General features: G+C 42.2%; 1 protein-coding gene across 7 annotated transcripts in view; it reads left to right on the forward strand.

Moving 5' to 3' along the window:
• The window catches only part of PPP6R3 (protein phosphatase 6 regulatory subunit 3), a 126,847-nt gene that overhangs the window by 68,841 nt on the left and 40,313 nt on the right, over positions 1–17,693 (forward strand). For all 7 annotated transcript variants that reach the window (XM_060019445.1, XM_060019447.1, XM_060019446.1 and 4 more), the window contains 5 exons: positions 2,446–2,559; positions 10,499–10,628; positions 12,575–12,727; positions 14,760–14,909; positions 16,033–16,097. In XM_060019445.1, the coding sequence (XP_059875428.1) occupies positions 2,446–2,559; positions 10,499–10,628; positions 12,575–12,727; positions 14,760–14,909; positions 16,033–16,097 (612 nt within the window). The remainder of the gene's footprint in view (positions 1–2,445; positions 2,560–10,498; positions 10,629–12,574; positions 12,728–14,759; positions 14,910–16,032; positions 16,098–17,693) is intronic.

Consider the following 17,693-nt stretch of genomic DNA (forward strand, 5'->3'; position numbering starts at 1 on the left):
AGTGACCAAAGGCTCCTGTGAGCTTAGTAAGCTTTTATTAATTTTAACAGTATCTGTGTATATTTTATATATTGTTATATATCTGTATGTATTTGATTATCACCTAATAATATATAGCAGTGTTGTGTTATAAGCCAGTCTACTCGGTATACAGGCTAACCCCCACATAAACACCGTATGTGTAACTGGAAGTGTAGGTTAGCACTGCAGGAAAAATTGGAAATGAGCTAAGGTTAAAGAGAATGGTCAAGGTGGGTAGGGATACCAAAAGGCCTCTAAGAAAGTGGACCGAGGTGTTAGGTAGTGAGTGTTAGCTTGGGAAACAATCTGAGCTTAAATTGAATGTATTTAATTTAGTAGCTCTGTTGTGGGAAAATCTGAAGTTCCAGAATTCCTTTAAAACTAGTTGTGTTAGGGAGGGTTGGACCAGGCAGCTCCTAATTCTTGATGCTAATGAGCTGACAGTGGGTCGGCCTCTGGGCCGGGTTGAGCCCAGTTATTTTTATAGATGCGAGTCTTTAGCTGCCCACACAAAAACAAAACAAAACAGAAGTGCGCCATCGTCTCAAAGGCCTGGGTGAAGAACCTGGCTGGCCTCGTGCGTCACACAGCTCACATAATGAACTTTATTGGTGTTCGTCTAAGAACTCCATTTTTTTTTTTGCGGTACGCGGGCCTCTCTCTGTTGTGGCCTCTCCCGTTGCGGAGCACAGGCTCCGGACGCGCAGGCTCAGCGGCCATGGCTCACGGGCCCATCCACTCAGCGGCATGTGGGATCTTCCCAGACCGGGGCACGAACCCGCGTCCCCTGCATCGACAGGCGGACTCTCAACCACTGCACCACCAGGGAAGCCCAAGAACTCCATTTTTTAAAAAGTGGAAGTGAATATGTCTTCTCATTTGTAAATAAATGCCTTATTATTTAAAGAATATGAAGGCATTCTTTTTATCCTGTTTAATAAGCTCAGTTCTTCAGTTTATGATTTCTTCTGTATTTGGTGATATTTGTATGTTTAGCTAAGACTCAGAATATGGCTCAGCTGCTGGGTTGCATCTTGACCGTCACATTTTTGCTGGTTATTATCTCATTTTTGTCCATTAGTAGAACACTGTCCATGGGTATGGTAGACTTCCAATTTGATGCAGCCATGAAAGAGTGAGAACCTCTTTGTTAGCCACTCCCTTCAGGCATCAGGGTTTATGAAAGGTGATATTGCTCTCTGGAAAGTTAGACACTACAGCTGAATGAGAAGGTGGACATCTACAGTTGGATGCCCTGTCGGTACCCCTCTACCTGGGGTGAGGCTGCTATTTGAAGAATATACATATTTACAGAAAAGCAGTCTGTTTTCCAGAGCTCAGTTCCAAGTTTAATAGTTACTCTGTAGACTGCTGTGTGTTTAGTGACTTTTACAGTACTGTTTTGGGTAGAGATCTCACAAGCAGTTCTAGTGCTGGTCTGAGAGTACTTGAAAGCTACTTCCTGCAAGGGGATCCTCTGAAGTTAGGTTAGATACCAGTTTTATTTGCTTCCCCCAAAGAGAAAGAGATTCTCTCCTACTTGCTGCCCTAACCTGGCAAAGGAACTGGTGTTAGTAGCCAGTGAGCACAGCTGTACCTTGGGGTGACTAGTGTGTCTGCCAGGTGGGCACCAGGGACAACACAGCTGTCCCTCTCATTGCTAAGGTGATTCCATTTCTTAATCCCCATGGGTTCTAAAAATTACTGAGATCCTAAGAAACAGGTTTTCCTTGAGAACATCCGTATAAATTTATTCACCTAACAGGTTACCCTTGTATTCTACATTAATTGTGACCTTGTATACATGTATGGGGGGGTGTCATGGGAGGAGCCTGTGGAGAATACTTTTGGGGCAGTAGTTCAGTCACACCCATTTCACTGCTACCACATTATTTTGGTTTACCAAATTTTAGTTGTAGAGTACAGTGCAGCAAGTGATGTTATCTTGTGTCTGTTTTAGATCTTTGTTAATTATACATGAATGCCTTTGTGGGAAAACATTTATGGTTTCTTTTGTAAAAAGTCCCCTCCTTCTGTGGGGCTGAAGGGTTCTGAGTCTTTTTACCGCCCGTCCCCACCATCTGAGTAGGAGGTGACTTCCAGTCGTGAGGTGTTTGTTGGCTTTCAACAAAATTGGCAAAGGCAAGCAGGGCCCAGATGACTTTGCTGAGGGGAGGGGATAGGAATATATATATATATATATATATATATATATATATATATATGTCTGTGTTACATTTATGATAAGCAAGATCACTGGCCTTCCTTATAGATATATTAAACATAAAATATTGTTAATAAATATGCACAAGTGAGGTTGAACTCTTTTATACTTGTCTTACTGATACCATGATCTTTTTCTCCGAAGTTGTTTGTGTTAAACAGTGTTACAATTAGTGCTTGACTATTGATTTGTTTTCGTAGGCAAGAAATCATAGAGCAGCTCCTATCAAATATTTTCCACAAGGAGAAGAATGAATCGGCCATAGTCAGCGCAGTCCAGATATTGTTGGCTTTACTTGAGACACGGCGACCAACGTAAGTTTTCCTTTCTGTCTTGCGAAATGAGCCATTTGGTTTTGCTTTTAGAATTTTTAAAAGCTAAGAGTTAAGTTGTTGGTTGATCGCTACAGTATCATGCCCGTGAATTTCAGGTGTTGAATCTTTTTCTACTATATAAATAGTTTTATATGAATGGGATGCATAGATGTAGTTGAACTATATGGTTTGGTAAACACTATTGGCAATATGTGGATTCTAGTCATTTGGGGTATTGTAGTAGTTACCAGAATGCTTCTATAATAAGTCAAACCCATACAGAATGGCTCAAACACAAGAGAAGCTTATTTCTTGCTTATGAAAATTGAAAATAGGTATTCCTGGTTTGTATGCAGCTCTCCTCCAAGTGGCAGTTCAGGGCTCTTTCCATCTTGTGATTCTGTCCAGTGCTTGCTAACTTGAGGCTTTGGGTTGTTTTTTTCCGGGGTTTCACATATGAGGCAACTACAGTTCATTAGGCTGTTTAAAAATGGACGGGCAGGTGGCTTGAGACCTTAAGGAAAACTTTGTGCTGTGTGTTTCAGAATCAGAAATATAGTCTTGTTTTCCCTATGTATGTGCCTCTGGACAAGTCAATTAATATTTGTCATATTATTCTTTTTTTTCTTTTTTTCTTTTCTTTTTTTTTTTTTTGCTGTACGCGGGCCTCTCACTGTTGTGGTGTCTCCCGTTGCGGAGCACAGGCTCCAGATGCGCAGGCTCAGCGGCCATGGCTCACGGGCCCAGCCGCTCCGTGGCATGTGGGATCTTCCTGGACCGGGGCACGAACCCGCGTCCCCTGCATCGGCAGGCCGACTCTAAACCGCTGCGCCACCAGGGAAGCCCTGTCATATTATTCTTTACAGTTTATACCCAAAGCTAATTTACTTACTAATTGTCAGAGTTTTCCTAATTGTTCTCTGGAGAATGAGAATTTGAAGAGGTATGTATGTGTTTGCATTCTGGGAACATGTGGTTTAGAGATTAGAATTTGTATTTTCTTACCCACTATTGGATCCATCCAGTAAAGCAGAGGGTATGAAGAGGAGGAGAGACACGGTCTGCTGTCAGCATATGAAAATTTAGCCATCCAGCGTTTCTGGATTTAGTTTGTGATGTCATTTTGGTTTCCAGCAAAATAGTAAACACAGCCTTACCAATCCCTGCTTCCCAAAGTCTTCATCTCTATTTCTGGTTCTTTAATCTCTGGTTAGTGATAATGGAAGGGCAGTGTGGCAGCACTGCTTCAGCTCTGTTGTCATTTGGAGTTGTATCTGCAGTTTTGACTTTGCCTATGTCTTCCCTGGTAAATCATATTTTAAATAGCGTAACCAGTAACTTAAGGTATTAATCAGGTGATACAGGACTGTTATCTTGCTACTCATGCTGCAAGGCAGTTGCATCATCTCTCAAAATGGTTTAAAAGCACATGAGCTGGTGCTGCGAGATTTATATTGACAACTCTGTCTTGAGAATGGAGACGATACAGTAATAAATGACAGGAAGGAATTTCTGATCAGAAGGAACTTATCCTCAGACCACAGAGGTTTATCAAATACTAAGCACGATTAACTTTAAAGAGGGGCAGGTGGAGGGGTGGTGGACAACTGAGATCTTAGCCTTATCCTTATGTGATTTCTGAATCCCTAGGATAAAGGATAAATCTTAAAAATATTTGGACAAGAAAAAAGTGGGTTAACTACAAAGCAAATCACGTTGCCAGACATGTCATTTGTAAAGCTAACTAAACACTGAAAAACAGGGGGCAGGATTGTGACCCTGAAGCACTTTTGTTGCTGTGTGAGGGCAGGAGGCATTTTCAAGCGTATGGACCTCAGTGTCCCATCCGTGTCCTGTACCTGGGCCAGATTACTCGAAGATGGACTTTACCGAAGCCAAGCAGAAAAATAAGGTAGAATAAAGAACTTAAGGTAAGGAAATATGTTGGTGAAAGTAATGATAAATGAAACAGATAGGAATGTGACAATTCATATGACTATGAAAGTTATGTTAAGAATGAATAATTGAATAAGTCAAATGTTGAAAAAAAAACCCCAATAAATTCCAGATTATTTTAGTAAAACTCAAGAAGTAATGAGAGGGCTTCCCTGGTGGCGCAGTGGTTGAGAGTCTGCCTGCCAGTGCAGGGGACACGGGTTTGTGCCCCGGTCCGGGAAAGAAAGGAGAGAAAGGGTAAGTTAGTGCACAATATAATTCTTATCTTCTACTGAGGAACTGAGGTACTTTGATACACAGTTTCATTTTTCATCTTAAAAAAATGATAGTTCCAATGTCTTTTTTATAAACGTAGAATAATAGTAGGTTATGTAACGCCCAAAGCGCCTCAGGTGCAGGGAGAGCAAGGACACCCTGAGAACTACAGACTCAGGACTTTGCACATACCTGCGAGCCCTGCTCAGGAAGTACTGGAGGCCGGGTAAGAGCCCTGAGAAGGCCTCCCTTGCAGAGTAGGGCTGCGGAGTGCAGCAGCAGGGTCCTTCTCCATTCCCGCCCCTGCTGAATAAAACCCTGAAGCCACTGGCGAAAGGGCAGCAAACCCTGTAACCCTAAAGACTCGATGAGGAGGAAGGGACCAGGAAAATGTCTCTGCCCCACAGGACAAGCAGGGACACTTTTCAGGGCCCAGGCTATTAGAGAGCCCCTACCACTGAGGTAAGGGCAGGATCACCGAGAGGGCCCCACCCCTGAGGTCCATGAGCACTTCCGCTGCCTGAGACTGAGGCTGAACCAGAACAACAGAGCGGTCCTCCCCACCAGGCCACCACACATCGAGTGACGAGAGCAGCGTGCTGGCGGAGGGAAGGCTGCAGTGTGGAAGGAGGCCATCAGCACAGGAGCAGGCTTGAAGGGAAGAACCTCAGCCAGGGGCAGAGCAGAAGTTGAGAAAACCTTGGCAATCCATCCCTAACTATAAATACAAAGTGACTTGAGACACATTTAAAGTCTTCAGTGTGCCGAGAGAAGTCAATCATAGGAACAACAAAACCCAAACCTAACTCAGCTGCTGACTATAAATTGATCCAGAAACCCCACACTAAAGACCTAGAAAAAAAGGGGTGTATCCATTGCAAATACTAGTTATATCAGTCTCTGTTGTCTTACACAGCATGTCCACGTCACAGCTAAAAAATTGCAAGACAAAGAAGCAAGATAAAAAGAACCCAAACAAACTGAACTCTCGAGAAAAAGCAGTCAGGAGAACTAGATTCAAAAATGTTGGAACAATCTGGTAGGGAATTTAAGATAACTATTATTAATGTGTTAAAGGCTTGTGGGAAAAGTGAGCAATATGTGAACAGATGGAGAATTTTAACAGATATGGAAGATCATACACAAATGCTAGAAATGAAAACTACAACAGAGATTGAAGAATGCCTTTGGGCTCATTTGTAAACTTTGACATAGTTGAGGAAAGGATCAGTGTAGGACACTAGAAGTTACCGATACTGAAATATGAAGAGTTAAACCAGGAAGACAGTTGCTTTGTGAGGCCTAGAAGTCATGAAGCATCACCAGGAACAAGTAACCGTGTGCCCAGATCTCAGTTTCTCATACCATCCTCCAGTAAAGGAACCAGGGCTTCATGGAGAAGTGGCTGGTTCTGCAACTGGGCTAAGAAGTATACAAGATGAATGTGGAGCATCCTGTGGTGCAGACAGTAAGGACGCGCTCCGAGAGAAAACCCACAGCACCGGGTGTGTGAGAGGGGCACGGGGCAACTAAAAGAGCTCCCAGTGGCCAGAGCTGGCAACACTTGCACAATAAAGTAAGGCAGTATGGTTTTATAACACAAAGTATAAAATACCATGGGTTCATACTGATATAAATAAGTGACTGAATAAGTAAAAGAGGGTGAAGAGACAAACCTCCCCTGTGGGAGAATTCCAAATAGTTCATAATCCCTTCTCAAGGAGGAAGAAAAAGACTGTCCGTTCTTGACGTGTAGACTGCACCTCATGACTTCCTTCTAAAAAGTGCAGTATGAAGAGAGAATAAAATGAGAACTTGACAGTTACTCTGTCAAGTTTGACAGAGAAATCTGACCAGCACTTCCTCAGCCATATAATCAAAGTCAGCAGCCAGCACTGTTGTGTTGATAGTATGTAATGAAAATGTCATTTTACTTGTGTGTTCTTCCTCTCAAAGACCCATGATCATGAGAAAAATGTTAAGACCAGACCCCAAATGAGGGACATTTGCAAAGTACCTGACCAGGAAAGTCTGAGTAACTATCACAGCCAAGAGGAGGCTAAGGACACTTGAAAGCTAAATATAGTGTGGTGTCCTCGGTGGATTCTGGGTCAGAGAAACAACTGTAGGCAAAAACCAAGGAAATCTGAATAAAGTATGGATTTTACGTGTGAGTACTGGTTCATTAATTTTGACAAATGAAAGATAATAACGGGAAACTGGGTATGGGTCACATGGGAACCCTGTACTATTTTTGCAATTTTTTTGTAAATCTAAAACAGAAGTTCTAACAGAAATGGACATAACGTTTAGACAGAAATCGGTAAGAAGCACAGTACTAGCAATTCAGTGGACCTAATTGACGACACCAAGTGCTGGCAGGACTGCAGGGCAGCAGGAAATCTCATTTGTTGCCGGTGGAAATGCAAAATGGTGCAGCCACTTTGGAAGACAGTCTGGTAGTTTCTTAGAAAACGAAACATACTTTTACCATACAGTCCAGCAGTTGTGCTCCTTCATATTTACCCAGAGGAGTTGAAGACTTAGGTTCACACAAAAACCTGCACACAGTTGTGCAGCAGCTTTATCCACACTTGGCAAAGCTTGGAAGCAGCCAGGAGGTCCTCAGTAGGTGAGTGGATAAATAAACCGTAGTTCATCCAGACGGTGGAATATTATTCAGCACTAAAAAGAAGGTGCCCTCATGCCATGAAAAGACATGGAGGGACCTTAAATGCAAATGAAAAAGAAAGAAGTGAGGGCGTCCCTGGGGGCGCAGTGGCTGAGAGTCCGCCTGCCGATGCAGGGGATGTGGGTTCGTGCCCCGGTCCAGGAGGATCCCACATGCCGAGGAGCGGCTGGGCCCGTGAGCCATGGCCGCTGAGCCTGCGCGTCCGGAGCCTGTGCTCCGCAACGGGAGAGGCCACAACAGTGAGAGGCCCGTGTACCGCAAAAAAAAAAAAAAAAAAAAAGAAAGAAAGAAAGAAGTGAAAGAAGCCAGTCTGAAAAGGCTACATACATTCTGGAAAATGTCATATTTTACTGTGGAGACAGTAAAAAGATCACGGTTGCCAGGGGTTGGCAAGGGGAGTGAAATGAATAGGTGGAGCACAGGGGACCGTTAGAGCAGTGAAAATGCTCTGTATAATATCATAGTGACCAATACATGTCATTATTTGTCCAAACCCATTAGAGTGAACCATAATGTAAGCTGGGTTCTGGGTGGTGATGATGTGTCAGTGTAGGTTCATGGATTGTAATAAACATACTCTGGTAGAGGATGTTGATAACGGGGAGGCTGTGCGTTTGTGGGGGCAGAGGGTATATGGGAGTCTCTGTACCTTCCCCTCCATTTTGCTGTGAACTTAAAACTGCTTCACAAAAATAGCTTTAATAAATATCAACCAGTATAACTGATACCAACAGACTAAAGAAGTCAAACCATGTGATCATTTCATTACATTCTTGTATGATAAAACCTCTCTGCAAATTAGGAATAGAAGGGAACTTGGAAACTGAAAAACAAAAAGAAAACCCATAGCTACCATCATTCTTAATGGGCAAAGACTGAAATCATAGCCCCTAAAATCAAGGACCATGGCAAGAATATTTCCCGTCACCAGTTCTATTCAGCCTCATGCTACAGGCCCTAGCGGTGCAGTGAGGCAGGAAAGAAAGAAAAGGCATCCAGATTGGGGACTAGGATGTGGACATACGTTTTGTGGGGGGACCATTCAGCCCACTGAACAGCTGAACCAAACAAACAGAGCCAGTGCTGGTGACAGTGAAGCCTCACACTCTCCGACTGGGATGTTAAGTCATGCTGCCATCTCCTAAAAACACCTGGCAGGTTTTTAACAAACAGACCTTTATTGCAGTATATTATCCAGCACTCTTAGATATTTACCCAAGAAAAGTGAAAATTGTGTCACACAGAAACTTGTGAGTGAATATTCGTGCCCTTTATTCATAATCATCCCAAACAGTAAATAAGCAAAGTTTCCTTAACTGGTGAGTGGTTGAGGGAGCTGCGTGGATGCAGATACCGTGCATCTGGACTGTAGATCTCTGTTCAGAGAGGAAAGGAACAGACTCCCGATGCCCCAAACAGCCATCACTTCTTGTGCCTTTCCAAGTCTGTGTTCCAGATTTCATGTATCTCTTCGGAATATCAGCACAGGTTTTGTTTTGGATTTGGCAGATTTTTACCTATATTTGAAAGGATTAAAATGTGAGAAACACCATGGATATCGATTGTAGTACCTGAGTCAAGGCAGGTACATAAATTGATGCTCACTAAGTATTTATTAGATGAACAAATAAAATGTATATGAATGATTAAGGAATTTTAGTATATGTTTTTGTATGGGTTTTTTTTTTTTTTTCCACATAAGTGGGGAAAAGCGGATCATTCTATAAATGTGGCTTAGAAGTGACTCGCCACTTGGGGAAAAAAATATCATGTCTATACCTGTTTTGCATAAAAATAAATTCCAGATGAGTTAAATGAAAAACACCAGAGGAAAAGTATGCAAATACTCATAGGATTATGGCATTGTAAAGAACTTTTAAGTATGGCTTCCTGGACAGAGACTATAGTGAAGAATGCTATATTTGGCCACATAAATTATTAAAACCCCTACACATTAAAAAGCACTATAATCAAAGCAAAAGGCCTTTATTCTGCCTACTCCCCCTTTCTAGGAATTGAGTTTCTGAAGGCTGTTCCGTGTAGCTCTTAGAAATCACTTGCCCGTGTGAAATATTTTCAAGTAACAGCCCTAATAACCACTCTCTAGGTGTTAGCTGTGTCCGGCAGCGCCCTCAGTCCTTTGTCCTCATTAGCGTGGTCCCCACAGCAGTCCTGGGGTAACAGCCCTAATAACCACTCTCTAGGTGTTAGCTGTGTCCGGCAGCGCCCTCAGTCCTTTGTCTACATTAGCGTGGTCCCCACAGCAGTCCTGGGAGGGACATTCTTCAGTGGTTCCCGTTTTCCATATTAGAACGAATTACTGGTGAGTGAAGGTCCAGGGTTCAGGCTCAGGCAGTCGTGCTCCAGCAGCTACATTGTTAAGCGCTAGTTTGCACTGACACACCACTCCCAGGTTTATCTTTTAATCTGAATTGTACACCCACATTTTTAGACCCCTCCCTCCTTATGTCCCCAAACTTTGAGAACCCCTGTGCTTTCTAAAACTGATTGGGATTTGGGAGTCTCATTCCACTCGTAATTGTTTTTCTAAAAGGAGTGGTTTGTAATGAGTATAGATGAAGCTTTATGCAGAAGAGTAAGTTAAGACTTTTAAATAGGAAGCAGTGTTGATTAGTCAAAAGAAACTGTATAGAACTAATACAGGCTTGTTTATTATTAACAGTCTTCCAGTGGCAGGCAGTGTGATGTGTCCTGTAATTCAGGGATCTCCTGCTGCTTTCCAGATTTTCTGGTTAGAGACCTGATATTAGTACAATAGGTATAAGGAGTTAAAAGGTTTAGGAGAGAATGGGAAGAAATGGATATAATTTCTCGACACTGTACATCTTTGGATTTCAGACCATGTTGGCTGATCCCTATCAAGGTTTTATTACACCCTCTTCCTATCCTTCCAGAAATTTTGATATAATCACTATATATTCTATAGCTATCATGTATATCCCTATACGCTGATACGGAGCACCTTGAGTGATTTGCTCTGAAGTAATAAATAAAATTAACTTGCTTTGTTTCAAGATTTGAAGGCCATATAGAGATCTGCCCACCAGGCATGAGTCATTCAGCTTGTTCGGTCAACAAGAGCGTTCTAGAAGCCATCCGAGGAAGACTTGGATCTTTTCATGAACTCCTGCTTGAGCCACCCAAGGTAAGGCAGCTCTCTGAAGCCCGTTGACCAGCCAGTAGCTAGATTTCAGCTGTTGTTAGAAAGTAGATGAACCTTGTGAGTTAAAGGACTGGCTGTGACTCCCATGTGCAAAGCATATTAGAAGGTACACGGGCAGTTGTTTTCATTGCTCTTGAGCTAGTTTTTAATTGGCTTTTATCGATATATAGCATCTAAATTGATGAATAGAATAGAATTAAAATTAAGTAAGTTACTCATCTGCTTAGGAAACTCAGCTTTTTGTTCTTCCTCTATATTCTGCATACTTAACGTGCCAGTACAGTCGTTTTCCTCTCACAGCGTGTTATTGTCACATCTTTGAGGTAAAAGCTAACCGTTTAGGAACTAACCTTTGAAACTGAGCTGTCTTATTCAGAGTTGGAGCAGTGTAACCGCCTGATGAACAGGTATCTCATTTAAGAAGTAGTTGGCTGAATGTGACTTGGAGTGTTAGTTTTTCTGTCGGGAGCATCGTGTGCTAATCCAGAAATGACTGTTAATCAGGCAGCCACTGAAAGCACAGACAGCAGACAGCGAAGACCTCCAAAAGAGGGGTGTCCAGGGTCCATAGTGGTGTCCTTCCGTGACACCCCACCCCCTCGGGTTGGCGCAGATCGAGCTTTAGGGGACAAGGCTCTTCCTTTTGGCATCTCTAGGGTGGAAGGCAGTTCCATGAGAGTTCTACCGCCTGCACTAGTTCTTACACTTTGGTTTTTCCTTCTGCCCTGCATCATTGCATCCAGCATCCCAGGCTCTGGAAAGTGTGTCTCTGTGACGTCTACGGTGCGAGTTACTGGGAAATTAGTAGACTAGTGTCTCCTTTCTAAAGTAGATGTTTTCTGTTTACTTAACCATCTTGTGGAGGGGGAGCTGGTGTTTAACTGTGGCGTCCTTTGTGCCAGACCTGGGAAGAAGAGGAGGGAGAGTAAGGAGAGGAGAAGGATTTGCTCAGGAGAAGAGAAGTGGAAGTTGGAGGGGAAGGAGGTCCTGTGAGAGGAGAGGGTGTGGCCAGGTTCCCCTGACCTGTGTCTCAGGTGCCACAGTCTTCTTTCTAGCTGGACAAAAAAGGCAGCGTCTAATATGGATTCTCACACTGGTACTCTTCTTGGGCCTAACTCGGAAGTAAGACAGTGTTTGGTTTGCCCTTCCTCTTGTTCACGGCTAGGAGTGAGTTCAGCTTGTGGCTGCTTTTTACTACATGATGTGGTGAGTGAGTAGGTCCGTGTTTATTAGAGCTGTGCCACAGGGAGTGAAACTGGGGGCCGTCCAGTTCCACTGGGCCTGGAGGAGCGCAGGCAGGGGGGCAGGGATCCCCTGTGGACGAGGACATGGAGAAGGGCATCCTCGCTTCGTTGTCACAGGTCATCATCCTTTCCTGCCAAACTTCTGAAGTTCCGGAATGTTCTGTGTCTGTCTTTTGTGATTTCAGAGAATAGAAACTCCCTTTTATGGACAAGAACAGGTTTGAGGTTGATCCTGTTTCAAGGTTGTGATCCAGAGGCAACTTCTGAGTTTGCACTTTTATCACAGATTTGGCAGAGATTGAGAACTGTGATCTAAAACCACTTGTAACTTTTCTTAGTTTCTTAGGTTTCTGGTCAGAATTGGAATATTGCACTTTTTTTTTCGTGGACTTCAGTAGCTTTCTGCTTCATTCCTGTGGTGTTTGCAATGTTGAAGGCAAGGGGGTACTTGACTTCTTATAAAATTTGTAGTCCAGGGAAATTACTTAATTGTTTTCCCTCATGTTCATTTCATCATATCTTAAAGATATCATCAGTAGGAGTTTTGGATTTTCCTTCAGGTGTAGAATTCAGGCCAAGTTGTTTGCAGGCTTAGTTTACCTAGCGTTGTATCTTAGTACATACTCCTACACCCTTTATTTGTTTACTGAACTGAATTTAATTGGAAAGCTTTTTCTTCCTCAGAAAAGTGTGATGAAGACTACGTGGGGCGTGCTGGACCCTCCCGTGGGGAACACCCGGTTGAATGTGATTAGGTTGATATCCAGCCTCCTCCAAACAAATACCAGCAGTATCAACGGGGACCTTATGGAGCTGAATAGCATTGGGGTCATATTGGTACGATATCCCCTGAAAGATGTCTTAATTTGCCCTTGATACTTTATGGATACATAACTGAAGGTAGAACCTCATAAATTTACAGTATGTGTCAATGACTTTCCTTGGTCGGAGTGTAAACAGTCTTTTATATAGTTTTCCCTTTGAGGTTATCATCAATTTTGAATGCTTTCAATTTTTCAGTAGTAATTTATTGTTGCCGTGCGTAAAGAACTGTATTAGAGAATTTGGAAGGTGATTAAGACAGATGTTTCCCTTGAGAAGCTCAGTCTCGTATGGAGGATAGAGTGAGTGTAATCACCCTCTTCAGGGGATTGTATTAGCAATAAACGACTAGGGCTTACAGCATTATTTTCTCTTCATAATTAGCCAAGGGACAAGCTTTGATCTTCTTTCCACTGAGATAGTATACGAGGTCTCTGACACTGTCTTGATTTGAGTCTAAAAGACTGTTTCAATTTAGTGTGAGACTATCTTTTGATTTAGTCTGCTTCAGTGGAAGCAGAAGGGAATGTAAGGGAAAAAGAAGAGCCCAGGAATTACCTGGACTTCCCTGACCCCTGAGTTCCCCAGCTCCAAGGCCTGTGTTTGGGATCCATGGGCCTGGCCCCGGGGCCTCTGCTTGCTCTGTCCTGCCTCTGCACAGCACAGATGGGTTCCCAGGACCCACACTGTACACCCGCTGGCCACACTGTGCACTGGGAGGAACTTGGCGTGTGTTTCAAAGGAGAGTCTGGGTGTTTGCTCTTTACATGAAAGGTATTGAATGTACACTTCATATACATTTCTCATGTGATCCTAGGTATAAAACTTCATATACATTTCTCATGTGATCCTGGGCATGATTTTTCAGATCATGCCCAGATAGGGGATACATTCCATGGCTAGTAAGTGGTGGAGCAGGATTTGAATTCACATCCAGTTTCAAACCCATGCATGCTCTATCAACCATTCCCTTTGTTCTTCCTAGTGTCACTGAGATAGATACTTCAGTTGTTTTTCAGCTTTGTGTTAAATGACATAGCAGTAGAAGGCGTAGAGAGCAGGAACATTTGGAGAAAGATGAGACGCTACAGGATTGCAGTTTCCTTGCCAGCATAACCCTTGCCCTCTGGGGACATAGTTTTTGCCCTACCCTCTGACAGGGTTATAACTTCCTAATCCTGTCTCTGGGCGTCTCACTGAAGTCATCAATCACTAGTCTTTCATCTTCCTAGTAGTAAGTTTACAGCTATTGTTAATTCATTCTGTTGTTAATCTTAGAGCTTCTTTTGAGTGATTAATATGATAAAACTCCTAAGTGGATCATTAATCATTATCTTTTCATTTTGAGATTAGATAACCAAGACTCAGCGATATCCTGAATACATACTTGATGCATTTGTGCTTTTTGGAATTGTCTTTTTTTGTGTGTGTGCTACTGTTACCTTTTCAGGTAATCTGGAAAACCCTTGCACCTCCAGGAGTTCCGCACGTCACCACCTCTCATACCTTTCTTATTTTGCTCTATCCACTGATAGTTCTATGAGTTTTGAATGCCCGAGTGGTTATTTTTTTTTAAGGTGTGAGCACCTCAAAATTGGAGACCGTATTTTTGTCTGTCTCCCAGGTTGCACCTAGCACTGTGTGCTGCTCAGAAGTCATCAGTAAGCATTTGTTGAGGCAAAATGAAATTCTCATAAATTTCTTTGGAAATTTACTGAACTCTTAATATCTGTATTAGTCAACGTTGAAAACAAAAAGACACTCTCTTTCTGTCTGAGAAATTTATTATTGTCTTTATGTGTTTATTGTTGGTCTCTGTTAGTTTCCATGCAAATTCTGACATGTTAAATGAGCAAATACCATGCTATTTAGTCTATGAAGGCATTTTAAACTGCATTTAAAATAAAATGTGTTCCTTTTAATTTGTCCTACTGTACTAGGAACACATCATTTTCAGTTTATTAATTCATTATTTGGTGAATGTGTTGCGGTAGTGGCTTAAACATGGAGGAGACTGAATAAAAGCATTATTTTTCTTTTTTTGTAGGACATGTTCTTCAAATACACATGGAATAACTTTTTACACACACAAGTGGAAATCTGTATTGCACTGATTCTTGCAAGTCCTTTTGAAAACACAGAAAATAGCACAATTACTGATCAAGACTCCACTGGTGACAATTTGTTATTGAAACATGTAAGCTTACTTGGTGTCTTTTTTTCTGCCACTCCTGGTTATAGCATTTTTCTGCTTAAGGTGTGAAGTGAATTGAGGTTTAAGGGTGGGAGGTTAGATTTCAGAGTCTGAATATTTAACTTGTAATGGTACTTTTAACCAGTGATTCTGTAAATCATATCCTGGACAATTAACCATTACATGAACTTTAAAAAAAAAAAAAAAGGCTAAGTGGCTTGCTTATTTGGGAAAATTAATAAATTTGAAGATTTAGAAATCTTTTGGAGATTAAAAGAACAATGCAAATTTAAATACTGCAGAAAACATTTGAACCAATTATTTGGCTTGCCAGAGTTTTAATTTCTTGTGCTGAATATATGACTGAAAGTTGGGAGAAGTGAGTTCTTATGCAGTGTCGAGGAAGCCTCTTCTGGGGGTCTGTTTTCTTTTGTTAAATATGAGGTGATTTTACTAAGTCAGTCTTCAGGTTTCTTCTTGCTCTGAAGTTCTGTGATTGTGTGACATTCTCTAGCTCATACTGGGTTACGCCCAAACCTTGAAGATGGGAAAGGCTAACCTGGAGTAACCAAGTAGATGGGGAAGACAAATGACATTTGAATAAGACTGGCTGTGCACATTCGATAATGCAGCCCACAGCACTGGTCATTGGCGTGCGGAAGTTTGGCAAGCCACACCTATTTTTAATACGAATGCAGTAATGTTAGCTCATAGAGAAGTAAGTGTTGCTCGCATTTAAAATGTACAAGTATTGCTGTGGATTGTGAGTTAAATTTTTGCCAAGGCATAATTTTCTTTATTCCATTTCAGAGTAAAACCTGTCTTTTGCTTTAGGTCAGCTGCTCACTGGTAGCAGTACTTGAAATATATTATTTCCTTGTAGGTTCACTGCTAAAGGCATAGATCCTGTCTTGAATCCCTGTAGTGTTCTGGGGCCCTTGAGTAAATTTATTTTCACGGTGCATCTGATTTAGCCAGTAATTCACAGCTGTATTAGGCTTGCTGGGTTATATGTATAAAGTGATAGGTATCACTTTTCTGTTTAACTAGAGTTCTGTTTCACTTTAAAAATTTGACACTTTGACATTTATGTCAATGTTAAACTGGAACGTTCCTTTTTATTCAGCTCTTTCAAAAATGTCAATTGATAGAACGAATACTTGACGCCTGGGAAATGAACGAGAAGAAACAGTAAGTAAATTGTTTTCTGATAGGAGTTCAGTTTGATTTTTAATTTGAAGAAAATATACTCCCTTGCCCTAGACAGGGAACAATGAATATAATAATTACATGGTACAGGCCACTTTACAGTTACAAATGGTTCTCTTGGGACTTCCAGATTATTTAATTGTAACAGATATTTTTCTAGTAATTTACTTTTAGATCCCCCTGTCTTTCTACCTGTCTTGAAAGAACAGGGGTTGGGAGTACTCCCCACCTTTGTTGCTGCCTTTGCAACTTCTTGGTCCTTTCTGAATGGCTGTTTTTCTGAGAATAATGGGGAGTTGAAGGGAAAGAATTACAAAGTAAAGTCCTCCTTAATTAGCACCTTTGTCCTTGTTACCCGGGTTCTCATGGAAGAAAAGAGCCACTTTGTGCTTGGAGCTAGAGGGAGGGTAAAATTGCTTAGTATTTCCTTTTTTAGAAAATTTCCGTTAGCTGATTGGCAAGATTACTTGAAGTATTAGTTGCTGCGTGTGAGTAGCTTTGTTACACAGAGTTTTTTTCCCTAGTGGTTTTGTCTGAAACAGGCATTCCTCTCTAATGCCCTGGGAGCTTTTATGCCATCCCATAGATTCTGAAGCAGGTGGGTATGTTTGGGAAACACTCTCAAGGTATACTTCTTGCGTTTGTTTTTAAGTCAGGTTTATTGAAGTATACATTTTTGGGTATACATTTCTAGGAATTCTGACAAATGCATTCAGTCATGTAACCATCACAGACAAGACACAGAACGTTTCCATCACCCCATAAAGTTGTCACATGCCCCTTTATAGTCTAACCTTTCTCAGGATCTCCCTGCTCTGTGTCTCTGTTCAGATGTCTCTTGCAGTGCCCAGGAGAGCTAGGTAACTCACGGGAGCTGCCTGCTTTGTTTTCTGGGGTTTGGTTTTTAAAAATTGCTTACTAAACACCGATAGGGCTTTGCTTTGACTCTGGGTGGTGAAAGGTGGCGTGTAGGTTGAGGGTGGCAGGGGTTCAGTCTTGGTGGACCTCAGATACTTTCCTCCAAATGGAGCTCCTTTGGGGTGCTGTCTGTGGCCAGAGTGGCGTCTCTGGTTATGTGTCTGCCCCATCTTAGCCTTCCTTGACCCCCTTCCTCTCTCCTTCCTCGTCTCGCCAGTGCTGAGGTGTCCTGTGTGCTCTACTTCCCGCAAGCTCCATCCTCTGAAGGCCTGGCTAATAATATTCCTCCCCTCTTGGGGAGTCCTGAAAGAGCTTTTTAAGGTTTCCTTGAACAGGAAGGCTAAAGAAAATTTGGAGCCTTGGGCCAAACAACTTGGAGATGGGTGTTTGTTTTCCCTTGTGAGGGTTTGAGGGAATACCAGAGTTTCTGACTAAGAATTTGCCCAGAAGGAACACTCGGGTCGTGGGATCTTACTGTGAAACTGAAAGAGGCTCATAGCAGTTCAGCTAAGGTCAACCTTATGCCTTCAGACCCTTAGGTATTCCCAGGCCCTCTACTAAACTTATTAGCAGATATTTCATTTTCCAGGCAAGCCTACAAGCACAGTATGGTTTTTCTTAGTGACTCCTGAAAGATTCTCCCTTGAAGCAAAGAGCTCT

This window comes from Delphinus delphis, chromosome 8 (genome assembly GCF_949987515.2).
Source record: "Delphinus delphis chromosome 8, mDelDel1.2, whole genome shotgun sequence".
Taxonomy (NCBI): Eukaryota; Metazoa; Chordata; class Mammalia; order Artiodactyla; family Delphinidae; genus Delphinus; species Delphinus delphis.